General features: G+C 44.7%; 1 protein-coding gene across 6 annotated transcripts in view; it reads right to left on the bottom strand.

The window, feature by feature from the left end:
* Window positions 1-737: 737 nt before the first annotated feature.
* NRP2 (neuropilin 2) overlaps window positions 738-25,090 on the bottom strand; it is a 123,617-nt gene continuing 99,264 nt past the window's right edge. For 2 of the 6 annotated variants that reach the window (XM_005306052.5, XM_005306053.5), the window contains exons 16-17: window positions 6,415-6,483; window positions 738-4,295 (exon numbers count right to left, since the gene is read on the bottom strand). In XM_005306052.5, the coding sequence (XP_005306109.1) occupies window positions 3,991-4,295; window positions 6,415-6,483 (374 nt within the window). In that variant the 3' untranslated portion in view covers window positions 738-3,990. Of the gene's footprint in view, window positions 4,296-6,414; window positions 6,484-22,074; window positions 24,850-25,090 lie in introns of those variants that run through there. The other 4 variants (XM_005306054.5, XM_005306055.5, XM_065562094.1 and 1 more) reach the window with 3 other exon arrangements.

The following is a 25,090-nucleotide window of genomic DNA, read 5'->3' as shown; positions in this document are numbered from 1 at the left end:
CTCTGTTGAAAACCCAAGAAGTCCCCCTCCCCCCTCCCCCCGCCTCTTTCCAGAGTTTAAAGGAGAGTCCAATGGAAACACAAGCTGGATGTTCAGCCCACCTCAGCTGGAGGCGTGTTTCACTCTGGTGAACCCTCTCAGCCTTACCCAGCAGCTTCACCCTCCCCAGAGTACATTAGTAACGATTTGATCTTCGTGGAGTCAATCAATAGTCTTTTGTCCTTACCAGGCCTAATCAGGGTAAAGATTCCTGCAGGGCTGGATTTGAGAGGGCAGGAAAGCAGGATGTCCTTCCTCCTTGGGACGCCTCCTGCCTCTAAATGAATGCTAGTTCCATCAGTGGGCCTCCAGCCAAGCTGTACCGTACTGCCTCAGGACTTTTCCTTCTACCACCTCTTTAATGTCTTTCTCCTGCCTGCTCTAAGAACCCTCCCAAGCTCCATGCCTCAGGCCAGCTATCTGGCCCTGATGGAGATCTTGGTCTTACTGCTACCGAAACTTCACTAGAGTGAGCCATAGCCTTGCCTTGTAGACATTCCCGAAAGCATGTGATTTCCATCTGGGGTTACATCACTCCTCAGCCCTGCCTCAAAACTACTTTTCCTTGGGTTCCTTTGCGTTAACAGGCCAAGCCACCAATAACTGGGGGCTCACAACACACCCACATGAAGACGCCAGCATACTCCCCACCCCTTACTTTTAAGTTTTCCTTTTACAAAACAAACTGGAACAGCCCCTCTACTGTAATGTTTATTAAATAGGCATTTTTAAAGGGTTTTTATACAAATCATATAAACACAGTTTGATTTGTCTTTTTACACTGAAGAATCACAGTAAAAGAGCTGAAGCTCATATGTCCTGGCTCAGCCAGTGAATGGTTGACTACCTTGCACAGCAAACCTTGGAAAAGTTCAGCTTCTGCATACAGTTTCTTAAGGGTTAATTCCCATGCTCACCTCCCTGCAAAATGAAATCAGCAACATGACAAACATGCCTGTTAGTAATGATTACCTGACACTGAGAGGGTGTGGAGATAACATACATCAGCAAAGGCATTATTAACACTGCGTTATTAGTGTATTTTGGAAAGGGCATTGCTTGAGAACATGGGTTAACAAATAGTTTGTATTTGCAGATGAGACTGCACCAATTTTATTTTTCCTGTTAAAGTTACAAGCAAACACAGTTATTATACTGTATTAGAACAGTAAAGCACACAGCAGCGGTGAGTGAGGTATCAGCTATGCAGCATTATTGGCCTGTTTCTGCTCAGCAAGTGTGCACGTTCAGGTCCCTGTACCAACCCACATGGACTTGAAATGCAGGACTCTTATGGGGTGTGCTTTTCCATTAAGCACAGTTTGGCTAGGTCCCTCCCAAATTAGTGCCACGAACAGCAGTACTCTCCTGCCCCAGACCAGAGCTACAGTAACACTATTCAGTCCCACGTAATCATTCACATACACAATACATACAGAGAATTCACGTGTGCATAAACACACATCAAACTGACTCTATGTATATACGACCTCTCCCCCTCTAGCTGCCTACTAGACACTGTAACATTACCATATATTAGTGACTATTGTTTCTATAAGTTGACTTTTACAGGTGGGTGACTATGGTCATTTTCCATTCACCCTTCCCCTTTTGTGTGATTTAGAAGAGGGATAAAGTTGATGAGTAGCAGCAATCCACCTTTGAAATGGTCTGATATATTTTACTATCACTGTGTGTATGGTTGGTGGGTTTAGTTTTTTTGGGTGGGGGGGGGGCAGAGTAATGGGTAGTTTGTGTGTGGAGAATGACCACGCTAAAGTGACCAATTTTTCAAAATAAAAAAACCGGGATGGTTTTGTGCCAATGTTTTTTTTTTTTTAGGGACATGAAATAGTCACATACTAGATAAGAATGCACTTTTCAAAAAGTGTGTGTAAGTGTCACACCTGCCAGCTTCCAACTCAACAAGGGTCCATGCTTATTTTTCAGGCGGATTTTTCCAAGTGAGCTTTTCATGAAACTCTCAGCAAGAGCCATTAACATTCATGGTGAGCTAAAGAACCCTTGAATTGTGCCCACAGTCATTCTACTTCTTCACTCCAAATGCTGCTCATCACACTGAGCACTTGTTCTATTGGCTGGCTTGTTCCTAGTACACACAGCAAATGCTGCTCCATGTAGCGTTATGCCCAGAAAACTTTGAGACTGTAAAAAAAAAAAAAAAAAAAAAAAAAAACAACCCCAAAAAACGTCGATATCTGAAATGAAAAGCAAAGCCACGTCAGGTTCTCACAAGAAGATCCTGGAAGATCATATGAAAACAACAGGATGTATGGACCCTTTAGGAATAAAATTGGGTGTTGGGTTCTTGCTGGCATATGGATAATCCATGTGCAGTAATATGGAAACATTCATATAGATAACCCAGCTGTATTAAAACTGAAATAACATCATTGATGTGAAACCAGGGATTTTAAACCTTTTCATTTACTACACTATGGACATAACACATCTCTTGTGTGGCATGATCACACAGACACAGAGAGAAAATATAGCCAGACCATTTGCAAGTACAAAGATAAGACTCTTCAATTAGGCTCTACTCAGTAGAGCGCCCATGAAGAATATATTACGAAGAGGGGAAGGATGAACGCCTTGCTTGTAGTCTGATACATCACTGATCTCTAGACATAGAAACACTATGTTTTTCTAAGGCACTTGATTAACAAACAAAACAAAACACCACATAATTTTGTTGTTGGTGTTGGCAAAAGGTCAGAAGCAGAGCACTTCGCTCTGGAGGGATGAGAAGATGACCGCATTTTGGTCTAAACTGTTTACTTGATATCCAGACTGGAGTCTTGCAGCACATACCTGACTCCGTGGAAAGCAGAGGAAGTTACCATAACCCAAAGGAGAAAGAATGGTTACCGTCTTAGTAGGGCAGTCAATTAATCTAAGTGTGTTGGGTCTCACCCCGCGCCGCATCCCACTCCACGGAATGGTGCATGATAATAGTTAATTTTTTCCTTCTTATTCTGAGTGGCCATCACATTATCAAAGAATTTAAATATATAGCTATATATATAGCAGACCATTCTCTCAAAAAAGCCATCTCCAGAGTCTTGGGAACCTTACAATTGTGTGTCTTTTGTTTGCTGCAATTTTCTTATATATATATACTTTAAAAAAGGATAAAAGAAATAAAAAGAGCGCTTCTGAGGAAGGTCACTGCTGTTTCAATCCAAGTTCTGGATTTAATAAATGGCTCTTATTCATAAATCACTTTAAGGCTCTTCAGCTTCTCTCTGAGGGGTGCGTCTACATGTAAGGTTTCCTTTCCATTTTGCTTCTTAATCTCTTAAGACAGCACGGCTGTTTCCATTGACCCTAAAACTGGTGTAATTCTTTCCACCCCCTACGCCGCCTGGATATGGAAAGTTAAAGGCAACAAACTGCTTTCATTTTAGGCGTAGAAAGTGCAGATCGCCAGGTTTGTATAACGTGCACCGAGAACAAATCCCTTAACTCAAAAGAATATCTGAATGGGGAGAGAAGCGGGATGGGCTTTTGTGTGTGTGTTATTTCTAAAGACAGAATTGCTGAGGAATTTTCAGCCACGTATTCGGGAAAGGAAGTGGGAAATAATGATCAACATTTTATTTCTCACATCCAAAAGATAAAGCAACATTTCCTTGGACACGTCTCAATCATTCACATAAAGGGGCAGGGGAGCATCTGAGCTCCTTTCCTTGTTCCAACACAGTTCTCATCATTAAAATAATTATTCAGCTACCGTAGTCCTTGCAGATTGTAATCCGCTTACTGGAGTCTACAACTGTAGTTTACGACAGGGGCCTCATGCCCATGCCCCCTTCTGTATTCCAGATTGGTTTGAGATTATGGCATTCCATTCCCATAGACAACAAGTAATCTTCACCAGCTACTCTCGCTGGAATGAAATGTCACATGTGATTCCGGTGCAATCAGTCATGCCTCAGAACAGCACTTCTGGTGGTTCATTTTGACTTTGTGCTTGATGCCATCATACAGCTCAAAGTTGTAGTTCTCCAGAGTGGTGGAGCTTCGAGAGGAAAGACCAGTATAGGAGCATGTACAGTAGAGCAATAACCCAGCACAAATGGCCCCTAGGAGAACTCCAAGCGAACTCATAGCTATGATGGTGACTAGGATTGGATCCAGAGTGTAGAGCCAGCTCTTGTCTTTGTCCAGTTTTGGGGCTACTGGAGAGTTAGTAGAGAACAGTGTGGTGTTGTTATCCAGATCAAAATAATCTGCAATATAATTGACAGAGATAATTTATTCACCTTAAACTTATTTGTAAATAACGGAATCTGCGATGGTCAGATTTAGGGCCAGATCCTCGGCTGGCATAAATCAGCAGAGCTTTAAGTCAATGGAGCTATAACAGTTTAAACCAGCTGAGGATCTGACTTTTCAAGTGCAGTTGTAGTCAGAAATCTGGTTCTGTGGGAATCACCTCTCAGGGTCTCTGTGACCTGTCAAAGCTTTGCTCCATTTACAAGACAAGATGCAATGTGAGCTCCAATTAATGTTTGAACGTTCAATTCTGTTGGTGCCACCACAAAAACAGTTTGTCGACTTTGCAGTGCTGATAGTAGTAAAAAAAGGGAAAATTTGTATTTTTTAGAAACTTAGATGCCACTTGAATGGCACATATACAGTAATAGGGACAGCATAGATTTAGTAACAAGGTGCCTGCTTTTATATAACCACTTTTTTTTACCATACCGCATTTTAAGTCCTTGAGAAATAAACAGAGAAGGTGTTAAGCAGCATCACTATAAACGTTCCTATACTAAGTACATCGGTCTTGACTGAAAGGACGCTTCATCTATAGAAAGCACTCATCCAACAGGACCTTATCCTGCACCACTGGTGTCAATCGGAGCTTTGTTATTTATGAAATGGGCACAGGATCAGGCCCATACTTCCTATGCAATATCATTGTTGGGTTTCACTGAAGGCAAGAGTGTTACTTGTAACTACTATTGTAGTACATTTCCATCAGTAACTGAGACGTGTTCAAAACCCTGTAGGCACACACATTTGTTAATTCTCACAACAGCCCCTGTGAGGCAGGGGGATAAGTATTAGCATCCCAAGGCTGCCTAGTGAGGACTCCCAGACTTCAAACCCTATGCTCAGGTGAACTTTAGTCATAGGCTCCATAAAGACATAAGGGGCAGATTCTCAGGGGCCGTGAGCTGGGTTCAGTGGAACTACGCTGATTCACCAGTTGAAGATCTGGCCCGTTATTTTGATTAAAAAAAAAAAATGGCCAAACCTCATCCCAAATCCTGAAATGAATCCCTAAGAATTTTTGAAGATTTGTAATGTTCAATTATATTTAAGGCCCAGCTCTCCCTGCCTGAAGAGGTGTCTCCTTCCTTTTCTGAAATCAGCCAGTGTCTCTTAAACCGTCCGGCTGCTGTCTTAATTGTAATACTCTGCAGATCTCAAAGTACTTTGCTAAGGAGAGAAGAGTATTATTACCCCCACTTTGGAGAGGGGGAAACCAAAACACAGAGAGATTGATGACTGGTCCAAGGCCACACGAAGAGCCAGTAGCAGAGTTGAACTAAAACTCTGCTCTCCTGATGCTGTGACCACTAGACCACACTGCTTCTTCAAATTTTGTAAACAATGTACACTGCTCCTAGTTCAGAGCAGAGGATTCTAAACAAGCTATGATCTGGGGGAAGAGTTGGAGCATGTGAGATTTTAACAGACCAGCCATTCAGAACCCACCCGATAGACCAGTGGCTCTCAATCTTTCCAGACAACTGTACCCCTTTAAGGAGTCTGATTTGTCTTGTGTACTCCCAAGTTTCACCTAACAAAAGCACAGTATTACTGAAAAATTGCTTACTTTCTCGTTTTTAATGATATCATTATAAAATAAATCAACTGGAATATAAATATTGTACTTACATTTCAGTGTATAGTATATAGAGCAGTATAAACAAATCATTGTATGACATTTTAGTTTGTACTGACTTCATAAATGCTTTTTATGTAGCCTGTTGTAAAACTAGGCAAATATCTAGATGAATTAATGTACCCCCTGGAAGACCTCAGTGTACCCCCAGGGGTACATGTACTCCTGGTTGAGAATCACTGTGATTGTCAGGTGTGACACTGTCTGTCTACCCTCCCAATGATGGTTTATTACCAAATATAGAGAGTCGGTTTGGGATTGGGGGACGGGAGTTGAGGGGTAAGATGGTTTCTGGAGGGCTGTTAGGATCAGGAAGGGGGAACTGAGATGAGTGGGCCCCTTGGGGATTGGAACCATGTAATAATTAGAGATAGGCATGAACCAGAACCTGCAACATAAGTTTCCCCCTAAATTGTCCGTTTTATACTTACCAGCTTCATTGTCATCTCCAGTGTCTTGCCCAGGGATTGCAAAGCCGTCCTCTAACCTTGGGAAGTCCACTGGAAAGACAAAACATGTTTTTGGAGTATTGAAAACGGTCACTTTGTTATGAGACCTGCCAGGTTTGAACTATTGCAAAGTTTTCCATAGCTATGGCCAAAGGCAATGAATTATCTTGAGTGTACAACAGAACAGGTGCTTCATGGGCATTCGCATCACATTTTTTCCCCACTAAATGACCAGCTTTTAAGAAAATGAAACAGAGGAAAAAGAAAGAAACTGGAGAATCTGCATACCATTGAAATATTGTCACTACTGTCTTCGTAATGGCCATAACTCATTATTAACATGGTCATGGGTATTATACTTATAACTTTCAATAGTATCTTAGTGCCCATCATTAGTTGCCATTAATGGTAGATCCATTTAACACACTCTACATTTCATCATCCCACATACATCTTAGTGGACACAAAGCCTCAATGACCCACTTTCTCTTTGGTTTCAAATAAATTCATAGTAATTTAAGGAAGTCATGTATCATCATTACAAGTTTTAATGTAAAAGCTGGTTGAGACCGAGCGAGACGGGGAGATTTGTAACTGGGTGTCCATATTCAGGCATTTATGTTAACATCTCTCTGATCCAAACGCCTTTTAGTGGTGACATTTCTTTTTATTGTTCAGCATAGATCAAACCCTACTAACCAAATGTGCTTGCTGCAGTCGGAGTAGAGCTAAGTTACTTTTCCATGTAATCTTTCCAGTATTAGCTCTATTCTAGGATAAATGCCTTTGTATTTACACTGCCTACATTTTTCAAAACTAACTATGTTTTTTTGGGTGCCCACCTGGAGACACTTAAAGAAGACCAAACTTGCTGAGCACCCAGCCATCTGAAAATCAGACTCCTCCAAAGCATCTCAAGTTACACACTCCAAAAAAGAGTCACTTTTGAGAATATAAGCTACTGTTGTGTATCTTACACGAGTTGCAAAAGAAGAAAGAGATCAATGTAATTAAAAAAAAAAAACACCTAAAAATGACAAGGTCAAAGAAGTGTAATGTGCCTAAAAAGCAAAATCTCGCCTTTCCAAAAATTGCAAGCTACTGATTAAACCTGAATTAATGTGTTTGCCATGAGACTGTTACACAGGTGCCTCTGTTCAGAAATTTGTATAGGGCTCTACTGTTTTCAAGACCTCCAGTTTAATACTATTCATTTATCGAGTTAGGGCAATTTATATTGCAGAATGACTAAGCTTGACAAGAAGGGGGAAAGACATACACACATCCATTGAGTAGTTTGAACTGTTACCCCATCAACACTTATCAAGAGGGAAAGAACTTCAGTGTCTTAGCAAACAAAATCAATAGTCTATCCATCACTGCCTCCATGTGCATTACCCTAGAATCCTGGGTGTGTATCAGCAGCACTGTCCCCCTCAAGAGCGCCTCTCTGTCCCCGCCCGAACCCTAGATTCCCACCACGCCATTGAAGCCCCACCATCGTTCTGGTTAAGGAGAGACCGGGTGCAATTCGCCTTCCGAACACATCAATGTTGCTCCTACAGGGCCAAATGAGTACGTGTTGAGATGCTTCAATGTTGGGGTGCCTTAAAGAGGCCAGAATTACTGAGCACTCACCCTATGTAAATCAGGCTTCTTTAAAGGCAATATGAGTAAAGGGAGCTCACTGGGCCATTAAGCAGCATGAGACACGCCTTCCTTCAAGGGCCTGGTGGACCAAATTCACTGCTGGTGTAAGCAGTTTGTTCCACTGTCTCTCCTCATAGTTCTTGGCCTCTTCAGGAGAAATGAATCCAGAACTGGGAATTTAACAGTGGGTGTTTACATGGGAAAGCACCGCCACTAGGCCACGGTGGCAATCCTGCCAAGAACGTTCAGTACCACCATCATGATCGTCAGTGCAATGATCTCCACATCAAAATGGTATCGTTTATTGGGCATCATGGCTTTAAATAGAAAGCTCCTGCCTGGAGAGGTCACAGAATGCAGAGAGGCACTTCTAGATGGTAATTCAGATGCTCTGTTTGAATCGGGCATAAAGGGAGGGTGAGAGACCTGGATGGAGCAGACGTATCTACCTCCCGCAGCCTTTGGGCCTGATCCCAGAACCTACTAAAGTCAACGAGAGTTTTTCATTGACTTAACTGGGCGTTGGATCAGGTGCCTTATTAGAGGAAACAACAACACAGATACTTGGAAAAGCCTGTGAGTTTGGGATTTAACTTTCAAAGCATAAGGATGTAGAATGGAATGGTTCACCGTCTACAGGTCTCTCACTCCAGACCTAGAGATAAGCCCAATATAAAACCCCAGGTCCAAATCACCCTAAACGTTGGGGAAGATCAGATCGAATGTTTTTCAGATGGAGTCAGTGCAGGTTTGAGCTCTATAGGCTCAGGCTAGGCTGAACTTAGGTCTTTGTCTCGGCATTTCTTCAGCTCCCAAGGAAAGATTGGAGACTGACTGCAGTATCCTTAACACTGGTGTTAATGCTATTACTTCCCACATAGTCATGAGCACAGCATTTCCCTTCACCCTCATTATTCAAGTAGTTAAAAATGTTTCTTTTAATTTTCAAGTGAAGATGGGAATATGAACACAGAAGGGATTGTTTGTGTCCCTCATAATGATCAGCAAGGAGAGACCCAATTAATTAAGCTGAGGCTCTTCTATCAGTAGTTTTTCAAAAAAGAAGGAGCAAGTTCACCTGATTTCTGAGCACTTCTAGGACTTGACCCACCCAGATGGAAACCTTTTAGGATCTGAAGAGCTGCCTGAGGGCCTCGTGCAAGTATTTGGAATTGTTCATGTCCAAAAATCACTCAGAAAGTGCTTCAAGCTAATCATCAATCAGGAGACAAGAGGTCAAATTCTGCTGTCAGTTTCATCCATGCAACCATTTTGAAAACATAGAGAGCATGAGCATAAATTAAGCTAGAATTTGGCCAACTGCCTGGAAAGGGAATCTCTGGACTCCACTGAGACAGCAGAGTAGGTGCCTGCCTTGGGCTATTCCAAAGGCTATTCATTTTGTCCGAAAACGCATGAGAAACTCAACTCTGTTTTAGTTTCTTCTCTGTTAGTTTTGGTGAGCAGGAAGGAACTAAAAGCATATCGGATAATCAACGCTTTTAAAAGAACATCAATTCTCCAAGCCTTAAAGGGAGGACTGAGCACTGGGGAAAACTTGAATAAAGAGAACATTTATACAAAATGCTATTTACTCTGCTAGCAATTTTCTCTACTCCCTTTGCTAATATTGCTGATATTTGTGTTTTAAGAGCTTTCTCCTACACAATCCATTTCCTCTTTCAGCTTAGTCCTGTAGCAGAGCCAGGATCCTCTATTTATCACACAGCATGCTATTGCCATCGACTTGTTTGTGATGTCATGCATCTGCTCCAATGCGCTGTCTATGGACGAAACCCAAAAAAACCCCTTCTTTTTTCCATAAGTAATTAGCAAAATCAGCCTTGGCTTTTTGGTGGCCTGTGGCGCTGAGACCACCAGACTCACATCCAGTTCCTAGTAGCTATGTGCTCCCATCGCAGAAAACAGCCCTGCATTTGGCATTAATTAGCACCTTTGTTGACAAGTCTCAGCACAGATGTGAAGACCTGTGTGGGCCATGAAAACTGACCCCTTGGACGTACTCCCTCTAAGTCAGGTTCCAGGCACGTTGGCGGAACCATGACTTGCCCATGTGTTGTGCCACACCCATCATGTGCATAAACAGGATTTAATGCACCTCTCCTGTGCATAAACAGAGGGCTTTCATTCTTCAAGGGCTATCCATCTGCTATCTTTCACATGTACTAAAGTTACTTGAAAATGTTAAATGAAAAAATCATTAAGGAAAGTTATGCAAGAAAGTTAAGTGAAACTCTATTTAAGTATGATGCATTTGAAAGCTTTGCCCGGTGTGAAAGGCCCTTTTTAAGAAAAATGTGTTGAATTATGGCTACAAACCCCCAGCTATTCACGCTGAAAAGCAGTAAAGGTGAAGCCAACGTAAGTGATGGCTTTCGAAATGGCCGGATGCCTAGCAGAGCCTGTTATCTATTGTATCTGAGATCACCGCCAGCAAGCTAAAAGGCTAATTTATGAATCCTGAAAAAGGAAGATGAGGAGGTTTTAATCAATGTAGTTGAAACATCTTAAATAGAATGAACATAGAAGCTCAAGACATGGGGCTAGCAGGACAGAGGTTGGTATTTTCAGAGACATTAGGAGGTTTAATGTACGCTACATTAAAAAAGTGACTGAACATAATGATCGCAGGGGATGTGACATAGGAGGTAATGTGCTGACCTTTTTTGCGGCTTTCACTCAGATTGGGCTTATGTTGTAAGTGAAAACAGCATAGAGATGTCAGAGTAGTCTGGAGCCGATATGCATGTGTATGTTTCGGTTAGTGTGCTGGCTAAATGTCTTTAAGCCCACCCAACAAGCTCCGCTTCGGTCTATGAAGTTTGGTTTCAGTGCAGTGGCATTGTTGAGGGAACGACACTTGTTCAAACCACATTGACATCTCAAAACCAGCGTGCCTAGCAGAGTCTATCTACAACATGGGCCACAACAGAACCACGCGCCGTAAATTTTGCATCATGCCCATATATTTCTCTCTAGGGGGCCTGTTTCTCTGTCTAGAAGGCCAGTTTTCCAGACCTCAAATCATTCTTGTAGTTATTTTCTGAACTCTTTCCAATTTGTCAACATCCTTTTTGAAGTGTGGACCCCGAACTGAACACAGTGTTCCAGTAATGGTCTCACTAATGCCCTATACAGAGTTAATATTACCTCCCTCCTCCCATTTGATATCCCTCTGCTCAGGGATCCAATGTTTGCATTTGCTTTCTTAGCTACAACATTGCCTTGGGAGCTCACATTCAGTTAGACCTTAGATAGGTCTAAGGACGGGCTTCTAGACTGCAGGGCTCATCTTGACAGGCTGCTTTCCCTGTGGAACCCTGCTGGTGCTCTGAGGTGGGCTCCCAGAACGTGGGCTCACAATGTGGCAGTGTCATGATGCAAACACCACTATTTTCCAACGCAGGAAAGGTTCCAGGTTCACTGACGTTTGCACGTAATCAGAACCTGAGTTGCTTTGGGTTGTCTGCTCCCAAATACTACAGCTACCGTATACATGACACACTTTACTTAGAAGAACCTTGTAGGGATTTTGTAGACGCCGGGACTGAGGTGACCTGTCAGAGCTCCATGAGGGTGACTCATACAAAACTCCTGTTTTTCACTGCATTTCACTCATCAGCGATGTATGCAAACATCTATTTCTTTCTTTTTTTTAGAACGTATCTGAATGACTCTAGTTTATTTTGCATGCTTGGTGTACTTTGAAATCTGACCGAGTGCCAAAGTGATCGCTTAAAATAACAGCAGGTTATTTGCTGACATAGTGCACTGGGAATTTCCTCAAAGAAAGAAATCCACCTACATATTCATCACTCCCACTTACACACTTATCACTACCCCATCCGCTGGAGAGAGAACATGTTGAGTGGGCAGCGCAGCATGAGTGCAATTGTAAATGAGTGATTATAATGGAGTATTGGTGACCAGAGAGACTGAGTACCACCATGTGACCAAACAATAATGCACAGGACAGCTTGATATTAAACTCGGACATGCATGGACACTCAGGGTTAAAGTTGTCCTGCCCACCTGGGAACTTTTATTGCCTCAGCCACTTAAAGCCGAGCCATTTCTTTTAAAAAGATTTAGAGGAATGATCTGAAGCCCTACAGTTTACAAGTATTTTGGGCCAATACACTCTTGCCTTAGTAGGAGCGTGGATCACTCCAGTATTTTAAAAAAGGGAGCACTGGGCAATGTACGGTAGGGACCAGCCTTGTGCTAGCAGAAAAATGGACTATCATAGGCTACTGTAATATTTTCATAAAGGAAAGGCTGGAAATGTACTGCAGAGAATAATCCTTGCGTTGGCCGGAAATGGACTAACTGACCGACAACAATTATCTTTAGAATCTGTCAATTGCCTTTGTGTTTTTGGTATTTCCTAGGTATGTTGTTACAGTTATTAAGGAGGTAGTGTGGCCTAGTGGACAGAACACTGGCCTGGAACTCAGGAGACCTCGGTCCTAGTCCCAGCTCTGCCACCATCCTACGAGGGATGCAAGTCACTTCCCTCCCGTTAAATGGAGATAATGATACTGACTTCCTTTGTAAGTGCTTTGGGATCTATGGATGCCCAGTGCTATGTATGAGCTAGGGATTGTTAGTAGTGGTATCGATTAAGGGCCTGATTCAGGAAAGCAGCCCAGGACAGCAAAGCTTAACGTTAAATAAGTCCTTATGTGTTTTGCTGACTAGAGTTGGGGTAGAGTGTGTGCTTAAGTATTTTCCTGACTCAGAACCAGCGTGAGGTAAGCTAACATAGCAAGCTTTTAAAGGTCATCACAGTGCGAACTCTTCTATCTGTCATTTCCATGCACCCATACGCTCAGCTCCATTGTATCTAGACATTGCAACACCTTTGGTCCTCTACTCTGAATGTCGCACATTACTGGGTGATATCATGTAATCTCTATGGTTTTTTACACATAGACAGGGCCGGCTCCAGGCACCAGCCCACCAAGCTTGTGCTTGGGGCGGCACCTGGAGGGGGGCGGCGCGGTGTGGTGCTCTGGCTGCTGGGGAGAGCGGGGCCACGGCCGGGCTCGCCGCCCTCCCCCCGGCGCTCTGGCCGCCAGGGAGAGCGGAGCCCCGGCCGGGCATTCCGCCCTCCTCCCAGGGCTCTGGCCGCCCTCCCCCCCCGGCGCCCCGGCCGGGGCTCACCGCCCTCCCGCCAGGGCTCCGGCCACCCTCCCCTGCCGCGCTGGGGTGGCAAAAAAGCCAGAGCCGGCCCTGCACATAGAGTGCAGTACTAGTACAAGGCACACAAGGAGACCACACTGCAGAAATATGTCCCCCAAAGGCCTGTAACAGTGTGTAGCATATACAGCATATAAAGCAGTGCACCGGTACTTGCATGCTGTATCAAAAACGCTGTGGCGGAAACTAGAACTTATCTGTCCATAAGGAATAAGGGCTCCAACTTTAACATCCTTTTAACTAGCCTTTTACTTCCTTTAGTTGTTTATTTCTAGCTCTTTTTTTAAAACAACGGAATAACAACTCAAATGGACGTCGTTTTGTTTTGTCATCGTGAAGCAGCCTGTATGGACCCTCCTTGCCATTGCTTCATTTCCCTTCCCCACTGCAGTGTTGTCTCTATAGATGTGATCGGTTGTTGTGAGGTTGATAGGTCCCAGTGCGAGCGAATGGAAAAACACTTAACAAACACACGCACCGCAGGAAGGGTTACTATCTCATACGCTTAGTAGCTGTTTTTCTAAATGAAATATCCTCACCATTTCCAAACAATTTTTACCCCCGAACACTAAACACATTTAGTTTACACACAGACTAAATCCCTGCCCAATTTTAAAGGAAAGCCGTGTTTTGGATAGAGCTTAACGTAAAAGGAAAAAAGCCCCTAGTATCAGCTTGACTGTCCTGCTTGGTATTGTAACTTCTGTACTTTGTATTTAAACCACCTCCCAGGAAGCCCTGGCTTGGGACTAACCTCAGAACTCAGAAAGGTGTGGGGCACGTGACAGCGTATGTCACTATGGACACACCTATACAGCAGCTGGAGGAGTCCTTCCGAGCTTGGATCAACATGCATGCACTAGCTCTGCTCTAGTTAGCATGTTAAAAATAGCCACTGGCCGTGGTGGCACAGGGAGATGGCTTGGGCTAGCTGCCCAAGTCTGTACATAGGATGTCAAATGGGGTGGTACTTGGGTGGCTAGCCCTAGCCACCGACTGTGCCGCCCAGCAACACTACTGTTGTTTGCATGGTAGCTCGAGCAGAGCTGGCTTCAGTATGTCACCCAAGCTGGGAATTACACCCGTTAGCTGCTGTGCAGATGTATCTAGAGCAGTGGTTCCCAAACTGGGGTTCGTGAACCCCTGGGGGTTCACGAAATGTTACAGGGAGTTCTCAGGAAAAAATTCCCTAATGGCGGACAGAGCTGTCCCTAGGATCCCCAGACAGCACGGGGCCAGCAGCCCAGAGCCCCTGGACTTCCAAGAGCTAAGCAGATCAAAGCAAGCATATCTATCATACTGAGGAGATTTAAACTTCAAGACTCCTTATAAGAAATGGAAAAGGGAGGTGGATATTTTTTGCTGTTTTTAAAATTAAATAGGCAGGTAGTATTGTTTTTAAAATTATTATGAAGAACAAGTTTAAGCTTTGTTGTAACGTGCGTTGTTTGCCTTTGACTACTCAAGACCTGAATGCTTATGTAGGAGGAACTCTTTGAGTTGGCTTCTTAAATACCTTCATGCTGTTTCAAATCTGATACTCCTTGATGAAACATAGGAGCTTTGTCTTATAACAGGCTTATTCAAAGTGATACAAGCTACGGAAGTGAGATCTTCGAAGAGTGTTGCCATTTTCATAATGTAATAAAAATAGTGTAATTATAAATAATAATTAATAATTAATACTGTGTAATAAGCATGTCATAAAAACAAATTTTATATTTCCAAGATCAGTGCTTTTATAATTTATACTCAGGTAAAGGAGAAAATCCCTGGAAATATTCATTTTTAGGAGGGGGTTTGCGAGACTTGACATTTTAGTGAAAGGGGTTCACAGGTTGTTAAAGTTTGGAAACCACTGATCTAGAGGGACATTCTCGTGCTCTTGCTGTATGCTACATTCTGAATCCATGCGAACCTCAGGGTCAGTTTGCGTTTTCAGTTAAATATAGAAAGAGGGATTTTCACTAAAAAAGGAAAACTAAAGAATGGCGATTCAGAAAAAAAGGTGCAAGGATAAACAGGAGGGGACGAGAGCATGGGGGACGTATAGTCATATCCCTCTTTCTTCAGAAAGCTTCCTCCCCTATGGCTCAACCTGCTCCCATTGAAGTCAATCTCAAGAGTCCCAACCATTTCAATGGTATGGGATCAGGCCTCTAGACAGGGGGTTGGTCATACATTTTACCTAACAGATTGGCACAGGAAGCAATAAGAACAAAGTGGATGTGAGAGATTCAGCGATGATGTCACGCCAGGGCTGACTTTAGCAGGTATGTAGCAAACGAAGACCCCCATCATTAGAGCCTTAAGCCGTTCCACATAGGATCCTGGAAGGCTTCTGATTTTTGCATATCACCAGTGAAAGCTGCGGTGAAATGATGCAGATTGCAGATGTGTCTAATGATGAGCAGATGTACCAACATCTGTGTTATGCTACCCAGTGTTAGACTATAGCTTGACTGTCTCCTGCCCTGGTGTGCTCACACACAAACAGTATAATCGGAAACTGCCTCATCTCCTGAGTCGAGGCGACCAGGTACCTAACAGATATTTTGCTCTCACTCCTTCTAACGTACGGAGTAAGCAACAGACTACGCTGCTGGTGTGCCAGTGGTGCCGCTGTGCTGAGCTATCTAGGCAACTGGCTGAGTGAAGTGATTCATAATGGAGCCCTTCACTTGCAGGTCACTGGTTCGATGCCATCCAAGGGCGGTGATCAGAGAAAGTTGTTTCCAATCTGATGTCTGGTGTGGAATAAGTTGTCCAGGTGACAAAACAGAACTCTCTAAGTTGGTGCTGCCAGTTGTCATTTCCAGCCGAGAGGCCGAATGTTGAATGCGCGTGGAGACTGACCAACCATCTCACACTGACAGGTGCTACCTGCAGAACAGGGCTGAAGACAGCTCGGCCATGTTTGGTGGTTAGAGCTGCCAAGCCGCCACCTTTCATGAACACTAAAAATGGTGAGGAGAAAAGGAACGAGCTGCTCTACTACCTCTTGATCTTTTCATCTCCCTCCTTGTTGCCTTTTTTTTGGATAATGGGTAATGCCGCTATCCCTCAAACCGGCAGTCACGCCTGTGATTGCTATTGGTGTCTCAAGCCACTAATGGAAGTGCTGTGGCCAAGAGCCAGGATGCTGCCTAACTTCTGGTCCCTTCCTAGAGTCTTTGAGCCTGAGTCTGCTGCACTTACTCTGGTGTAAATCAGGAAAAGCTGTGCTGAAGTCTTGTAAATCTGGCAGTGTAAAACCGGTGTCGAGGAGAACAGACTCTCGCCTCCTCAGTTCACAGGTCAGGAAAAGCAAATGCACCCTCTCAAATGAGAAACAAAATCCAATTATTGATGCTATCTGCCATAGGCACTCCTGGGGGAGCTGCCCTGAAATCAATGGCATTCTCCCAGCAAGGCATGTGGCCCAGTGTGTGTCCAGTCATGCTGCTCACTGAATAATTATTGCACCTTCTGGACCTCTTCTGAGCAATTCTTCATCTAAGTCACACCCTCGATGTGAAGGGGTAGCCCAAGAAGGAAGCAGCCCAGAACTTTCAACAGCACAACACAACACACAATCTTTTTCTTCTTTAATGCTGTGATTTGTTGCTGCTTCTTTTGTCCTGTCCTACAATGGGTAGAATATTCAGGCAGATGCACACTTACTATTCATGGTGTTTGTTTTGATTGTGCCTAGTACAATGGAGCTGCAGCCTATAAGTGCTTCCATAATACAAATAAAATCATCAGATGCCTTGGCTTCACTTTGGTGTCCAGAGTCACCCATAAAGGCTGATTACCGTGAACATACTTTTCTGGCATAAATATGATCCTTCACAATTAATCATAGAGCAACCAAAAGCTACTGTCAGAATTGCCATACAATGGCACTCTCAGCAAAGAGGCCAAGGACAGAAAATGCCCAGGCAGCTTCAGCCTCCAAGACAGTTAATCTGGTACGTTTCACAGGCAACAAACGCACCAAAGAAACTCACCCACCATGTCCCTACAAATGGAGCTATTTTAAATTAGAGTAAAAACTAAATAAGTACTTATATATTATATACACTGAAACAGCCCCACCACTATACTAGCATTTAAATGAACCTTTCTGGAATATTTTTGAGGGCCGTGTACAGACAGTAGTTCTGCTTCTGATCTCACTTTCACTTGTCAACTCCACTTAACTTAGATTTAGATCAACTTGGAATCCTAGCACTTTAAAATTCTATTTGTCCTGCAGGGTGAATTCCATTGAATAACCTTGAGTTCCTGTAAAAAGCAAGCAAACCAAAAAACCCTCTTTCCTTTCCTGAAGGACCAGTGGGATTTTAAGGACCAGATCTTCAGCTGGTATAAATTGGCTTAGCCAACCAATCAGATCCTGATACCTAAGTTAACTACCTAGTAGTTTTGTAGCTAAGATAGTTTTATGTATTAGAACTTAACCACTTGCTTTAAATCACCTGTGTTCTTTGATGCTACAGGAGAGTGAGATGCTTTTCCTCAAGCATATACATGGGTGCCTTGTGTGACCAGCCGCTATACTACTCATACTACAGGACTGATACTCAAGCTGAGACCTGAACGCCATGAACCTATTGCAGTTATTCTCCAACGGCCAGATCTACACTAGAGAACTAGGTTGGTTTAACTGTGTTGGTTGGAGTTTGAAAAAATCCACCTCCCTGAGTGCCGTAGTGACGCCGACCAAAGTCCCTGAGTAGACAGCGCTAGGCTGATGGAAGAATTCGCCTGGTGACGTAGCTACCACCTCTGGGGGAAGTGGATTACCTGCACTGATGGGAGTCGCCCCTTGGCGTAGGTAGTGTCTACACTGAAGCACTACTGTAGTGTTTAAAGTGTAAGCAAAGCCCTGCGTCACTAACACAAGCCCCTCAAGTCTTCCTTCAATCACACAATGGCTGACTGTATTTCTTTATCTGTCAGCATGCTCAGGGTACGTCTCCATGGGTAGAGCGCCGGGTTATATCCACAAAGGTGTGCTTATGATGACAAAGATACTCACAATCACTTTGTGTATATAACTGCGGAGGCTGCCACTGGGTCTTCTGCCTATTGCACAATAGATATGACCTGCTTCCATTCTTTGCTCTAAAGGAGGGGAATGCTGCATATTGGAACGCTGATCCTTCACTGGTCAGCTGGCCCTGCCCAGGAAAGCTCTACCAGAGAGGTAGTCAATTATTTTTTGTCAAGGGCCAAATTTCCTGGTCAAGGTATGGGAAAGGTCTAGATTCCAGAGAAAATAATAAAAAAAAAACCCCAACACTAATGATAAGTAAATAAAAAGACTGCAGAGTCCATTCAAAAGTCTCTGGTGGGCGGGATTTGGCTGCCTATTGACCATCCCTGCTCTACAGTTTTGAGATTGCTTTCTAGGGATGAACTCTGTGCTTCATATTTATTGCTAAAGAGAGCTTACTGGAATTGCACGTACGCTTTGTTTTTTGCAATCATGTGCTAATTTTGGCTGTTTGTGCACGACATGCTCCCCATCCAGCCTGTATGTGCTCCTGTTTGAATCTTGGTTGACTTGTGTGTGAAGTGTATAAGGCGTAATTAACCCCCGAACTACCCCTCCCTTTTCATTTGTTTACTTAAAAGATTTTTGCTCATAGTGAGACCATCAGACATTTTCTCGCCCGCTCTCTTTTTTGTGCATGTTTGTTTTGCATTTTGCTTGGATGGTCACTGAAGTGTACAAAATGCAAATTACGAGTGTTGGAGCTCCAGTGAGCTGCACAATTAAAGCAAAAAAAAAATAAATAAATAAAAGGTCTACAGCTCTTCGGCTATGCTTATATTTGTACAGCCACAGCAAGAGGACAAAATTTGAACTCTGAATTCTTTGATTTTGGCCTAAAATCCAAGTAAATCCAGGAAGTGCCACTGCAAAGCTATATGAATGTCAGACTAAAGCTTAATGCCGAAGAAAAATAAATATATACATAAATGTTCTCTTTAGAAAAAAATAGAACTGGCGTCAAAATAGATTTAAAATCAGAGGCCTAGTTGCTGGCTCTTCTGAGACAGCGTAAGATGCACAGGCCAACATAAAGCCCAGGACAAGGAGAAATACTACACCAGAGGCATCTGTATTAATCCTAGGGCTTTCTACAGTGCAGCTGGGCCCCTGCTTCCCAATGTGGGTAGACAGACACGCGTTAGCTCGGCTGGAGCTAGAGCGCTAAGCAGGGCCGGCTCCAGGGTTTTTGCCGCCCCAAGCGGCGGAAAAAAAAAAAAAAAGCCGCGATCGCGATTCGCTAAGGTTACCATATTTCAGCAAGAAAAAAAGAGGACGGGAGGAGCCCCGCCCTAGCCCCGCCCCTGCCCCTCCCACTTCCCGCCCCCCCAGAACCCCCAACCCTCCCCCCGTTCCTTGTCCCCTGACTGCCCCCTCCTGGGACCCCTGCCCCTAACTGCCCCCCAGGACTCCACTCCCTATCTAAGCCTCCCTGCCTCTTGTCCCCTGACTGCCCCAACCCTTATCCACACCCCCACCCCCAGACAGACCCCTGGGACTCCCACGCCCCATCCAACCACTCCCCACCCCCTGACAGCCCCCCCCAGAACTCCCAACCCATCTAAACCCCTCTGCTCCCTGTCCCCTGACTGCTCCGATCCATCTCCCCACCCCTGCCACCTGACAGCCCCCCCCAGAACCCCCAACCCTCCCCCCTGCTCCTTGTCCCCTGACTGCCCCCTCCTGGGACCCCTGCTCCTAACTGCCCTCCAGAACCCCACCCCCTACCTAAGACTCCCTGTTCCTTGTCCCCTAACTGCCCCCTCCTAAGACCCCCCCCAACTGCCCCCCAGGACCCTACCCCCTACCTGTACCCTGACTGCCCAAAACTTTCTCCACTCCCCCCAAAAAGCCCCCCCCGTTTCTTGACCTCCACCTCCAGAACCTTCCTGCCCCCTGACCTCCTTACCCTGCTGCTCAGAACAGAGTGTTGGGCTCTGTGCAGCCGAGCCGGACACGTGGCTGAGCTCCCCAGCACAACAAAACCTGGTCCCTGGCCCTGCACAACAAAACCCGGTCTGGCCCTGCACAGTGCTACTGGACTGGGCTGCAAGGGAGCTGCTGGCTCAGAATGCAGGGCGGATCCGGCTCCTCTACAGCTGCTCCTGAGTCCAGCCCGGGACTTCCCTGCAGCCCTCCCAGCCACTCGCTCTGCTAATCCCGGACATTGTGAGTGCTTTACAAATTCCCCCCGGACGCTATTTTTAGCACACAAAAGGAGGACATGTCTGGGTAAATCCGGACGAATGGTAACCCTAGATTCGCGGCAGCGCCACCACACCGCTTTCTTCTTCGGCGGCAGGTCATTCCCTCCGAGAGGGACCGAGGGACCCTCCGCCGAATTGCCGCCGAAGAGCCCGACGTGCCGCCCCTTCCCCTTGGCCTCTCCAAGCACCTGCTTGCTCATCTGGTGCCTGGAGCCGGCCCTGGCGCTAAGAACAGAAGAATGGCTTCAGCAGCTCAGGCTAGTCACCCACATACGTACCGAGGGTCTCTGGGCTTGGGTAATTAGCCCAAGCTGCCCTGGTCATGCTATTTTTTAGCTGCTGGCTTAATCAGAGTGAGAGTATCTATGGCTACCTGAGCTGGAAATTCCACCTCCCAGCTGCAGCCTAGATGTACCCTAAACCCAAGGGCTGCTGAGCGCCTCTTCTTTTGTACTGGGGCGGCTCTCCTGAGCCATCACCCTGCTATGCCGGCTACATTGCTATTTTTAGCAAGCTAGCTCGAGCAGAGGTACATCTCTGTGAGCTGAGACTCACTCCCCCCCCCCCCCCCCCACCTGCCTGCGGCTCCAATAAGCTGCACTGAAAGCAACTGTGCTGTGTTGACTAACGCTAGCTGAGGCTCTGGCCCTCACTTCCTATTTTAGCTTTGGTTTATAACCATTACATGACAGAGTCCTTTAACTACAAAACTTTATCCCTCACGCCCAGAGCCATCTCCACAGTAGCCATCGGCCTCTTTTGGTGCTTTTGAGCACAAAAGGCAGGGGGGCCGAGGTCCTCGGTTGGTGTAAAATGGCGCAATTCAACTGGTGTTACTGGAGTGGTGCCCACAGACCCCAGCAAGGGTCTGGCCCACGCTGCCTTGACCATTTAATTCTAAACACTGTGCCAGTCCATGTGACAAACTCCTGGCAACGGTGAACAAACCGCTGCCACTTTTCTGTACAGCTGACATTCAGAGGAGCAGAAAGGTTTTTTTAAAAAAACCGTTGCAATTTTTTTTAATGGTATATTGTGTGTATCTCATGTAGGGACTAAGTGCACAATTTAGTTGAGCTAGCCAGCTTCCCCTGGGGCACTATGAAATTATAGGTCCCAGGATTACCATCCCGAGAAATTCCATATAATCACATGTAGCAATTTAGCACTTAAGTAACTTTAGCAAAATCCCCAAACAATCATGTGTTGGCTCAGCTGTCCCAAACTCCTAACCTAGGAATGGTACAAGAGAGTCTAAAAGCCACTGTTAAGGACCTGATCCTGAGCATAGGGGGGTCAGATTCTCAGTTGATTATAATCTTGGCACACCTACAGTGACTTCATGTACACCAGCTGGGGATCTGGCCATGAGGTTTTTGTTAGTGACTTGAATGGAAGCATAATCAAGCTTTGAGTTGCTAAAGGAAAGAGCCCTACAACTCTGAAGGGAACGTGTAATGAAACGTCAGTTTGCCCATTGTTGTTCTCATAAACAAACAAAGAAACCCTTCCCAGATGTTTGTATAAAAATATTATCCTTTTATTACATTCCACACAATACATCTTTAAAGAGTTTCAAATTTCCACAAGTTATTTTCACACACAGGCAACTGCGCGATGCTGGGGATGTCACAGTTCTAGGAGGAGGAGAATCGGGAGTAAAAATCTTTTAAGTGATTTTTGTTGTTGTCGTCTTTGGTGATTTTTATTTTTAAGATTGGCCCTCAAATCCTCCTCTCACGTACACCAAAGCACCCTCCCTAACGTCAGCAGGCTTGCCTTGCTGTAGCCGAGAGGAAAATTTTACACAGGGATGTCGTACCAACTTCGGAAATATTACTAGAGGCTTCCCTACCCGATTGAAACTGTAGGTTTGATCTGAAAACGCAGCAACAGTCTTTCAATATTTTATGTCCATTATTATCTCTGATAACTTAGCATTGGGGATTTCATAGCAGAAGTGATATGTTCGATCCTGCTAGTGCTACATAATGAAGATGCTCACTAATAAATGACTTCCATGCTGGAAGAAGCTCTCCTAGGGCTCACGTGGTACTGAACGTATCCTGAGAGGTGATGGATGCCCCTGAGTGCCTCCTGACTTCAATGGGAGTTGAAGGCACTTAGTCCCCTGGCCCCCAGGCTTGCAATCCCAGATGTGTGTTTACTCTGCACATCTCTCTCTTTCTAGATGCATCCACCACCACATGCGCTCAATGCGGAGAATCGGTTTTAGACGTTGTGCACTTTAAAAACTATCTCCCTACCAAAGCAGCACTGTGTGATGTTACCAGCTAAGCGGGCATCTCCGAAATCGGCAGAGTAAACTGCCGCGTGCACTGAAGCATGCTACTGACTAAGGCTGGGAAGGAGAGAACAAGAGTGACATCCCCATGGACGTGCGCCATTGGGGATTGGCTAAGACTCGAGCAGCCTTGGTCTCTGTCGTGATACGTGCCAAGCCTGCATGTGTAGGACATACTTTCCTGATCTGACAGAATGAGCAAGACTGCAAACAGTTAGTAGAACTGTTATCTTTTTTTCTGGGGGCAGGGGGCAGAAAGGGTGGCTGGAGGTCTTAATGGGGGGAATCTGATCACTTGCGACAACCGAACATGAAAAAGCCTGAACTTTGTTCCATGGAGGCGCATTCTGCACAAATAGATCAGACTTAATGATTCAAACCACCTTTGCGTGTCATCGCTTGGTAATTTATATAAGGCATTTTCACTGCATTACTTCAGAGCCAATCAATAGGTGGAGGCTTATCTTGGTTTCCATTATTTCTCCTTAGTTAAAGATGCAGCAATATCTGGATTGCACCAGGCCTGCCTGCTAGTGCTTTGTTTGCTAGATGTTACTGATGCTCTAAGAAGCAGAACATTAGCAAATGCAAAACTAATTGACATTCTAGAAAGTCAATTAACCATTTTATGATCCAGCAGCTACGAACTTGGGCAGAGAAAACAGAAGGTAAATTAGACTCGTCTTTTGTAAATTTCTAGTAAAATGACAAGGAAGAGGATTCCCACTTCCCCTGCAAAAAGATAAACATAAAAACATCAGCATCCGGAGTGAGGTTCCTTAAAAAATAAATAAACCTCAGATTCAAGAAACTACAGTATTTAACATCCACCTTAGATTTGCTTTAAGTCTACACATTACTCCAAGGCTGGGTTTAACAAATATAAACTAAACATTCTTTATGAGCGTCTCTGTTATAAGGCAACTTGAAATAGCTTCACTTCTGGACAGGGGTGGGGTGGGAGGTGGTTTCCGCTACCAAACAATGGCTGTGTTATCATGCTGGCTGAAGAAATAATAAGACAGGTCTTAATTTTGAATGGCTATGAACCTCTCTGGATTCTTCCCACCATCCAAGGGGGTCTTTTGGACTGTCCAGCATGGCCTGTTCTTTTCATTATGCACCCGCTGACATTACGATATGAAATATAAACCCAGCCAAAGCTAGATAAGGCAACAAAAAGCATTGTTTTCTTCCCCAAGTAAACAAATCAGTATATTTATCGCAAATGGTATCCCAGGCCTTCCACAGGGATAACGCATTCCCTGTGTAAGCAGAAGCAATACAAGCAAGTTAAAAAGGGGCCTCTTTTAAATATACATTCAGTCAGTCAGCCTCACACACTCCCATGCACACGTACATACATATATTTATACAGACACACGCACGCACGCACACCAGCTTCTCGACTTGCCATCAAGTTTCCTTGCAGGTTGCCTACTGGGAGAATCAGTCTTTGAAAACAATAAAGAGGAGCGTTCCCTCTCAAAGTGACATGGGCGGGATCTCTCGTCTGGCGCTCCAAGCTGCAGCATTAGTTTAGAGGTTGTAAAAGAACAGGAAGGGCTGGGAAGGTAGGGGACAGGGACAGAGATGTCTAGAGTTCACACAGACGCTAGGTGAGGAGAAAAGTGCAAAAATCGAGGCAACGTATTTGAAGTCTGAATTTTTGTTTTTGTTTGTTTTGTTCTTGCTCCTGTTCGGCTCTCAGCAGCGCGAGCTGTGGTCTTGCTCTAGTTTTATTGTTAAGGTGGGCTCCACTGCCAAAGGGGCCCCGTTGGTATAGTGGGAGGTTTTGTAGGTGATGGCGTGATCACTCTTCTTGGCCGCATAGCGGAACCGGTGGTAGTGGAGCACAAGGGCCAGCGCGACGGAGACCAGCACCAGAACAGCACCTCCGGCGGCCATAACGTAATACCAGTAGGCTGGGATGGGCTGCACTGACACCGTGTCCACTGTGGGCTCGCTCCCTGGCAGAAGGGTGCCCCCTGGTGGAGAGACATAGAAGAGTGTTGCTAGGTGGGATGCATGCAGACTAATAAAAAGAAACACACATGCTTTCAAGAGTACAGCGCAGCATTAAGTGAGGTTATGTGACCCAGCTCCAGATACAAAACTTCCTCTTTGGGAGAAACACAATTTGGGTGTTTGATGAGCAGACATATTAAAGCAGATTATTAATTAGCCAACCTGGACTTAAATACAAATTCCAGCACTTTTGATATGAAC

This window comes from Chrysemys picta, chromosome 11 (genome assembly GCF_011386835.1).
Source record: "Chrysemys picta bellii isolate R12L10 chromosome 11, ASM1138683v2, whole genome shotgun sequence".
Classification (NCBI taxonomy): Eukaryota; Metazoa; Chordata; order Testudines; family Emydidae; genus Chrysemys; species Chrysemys picta.
This window is presented reverse-complemented; position numbering and strand designations above follow the sequence as displayed.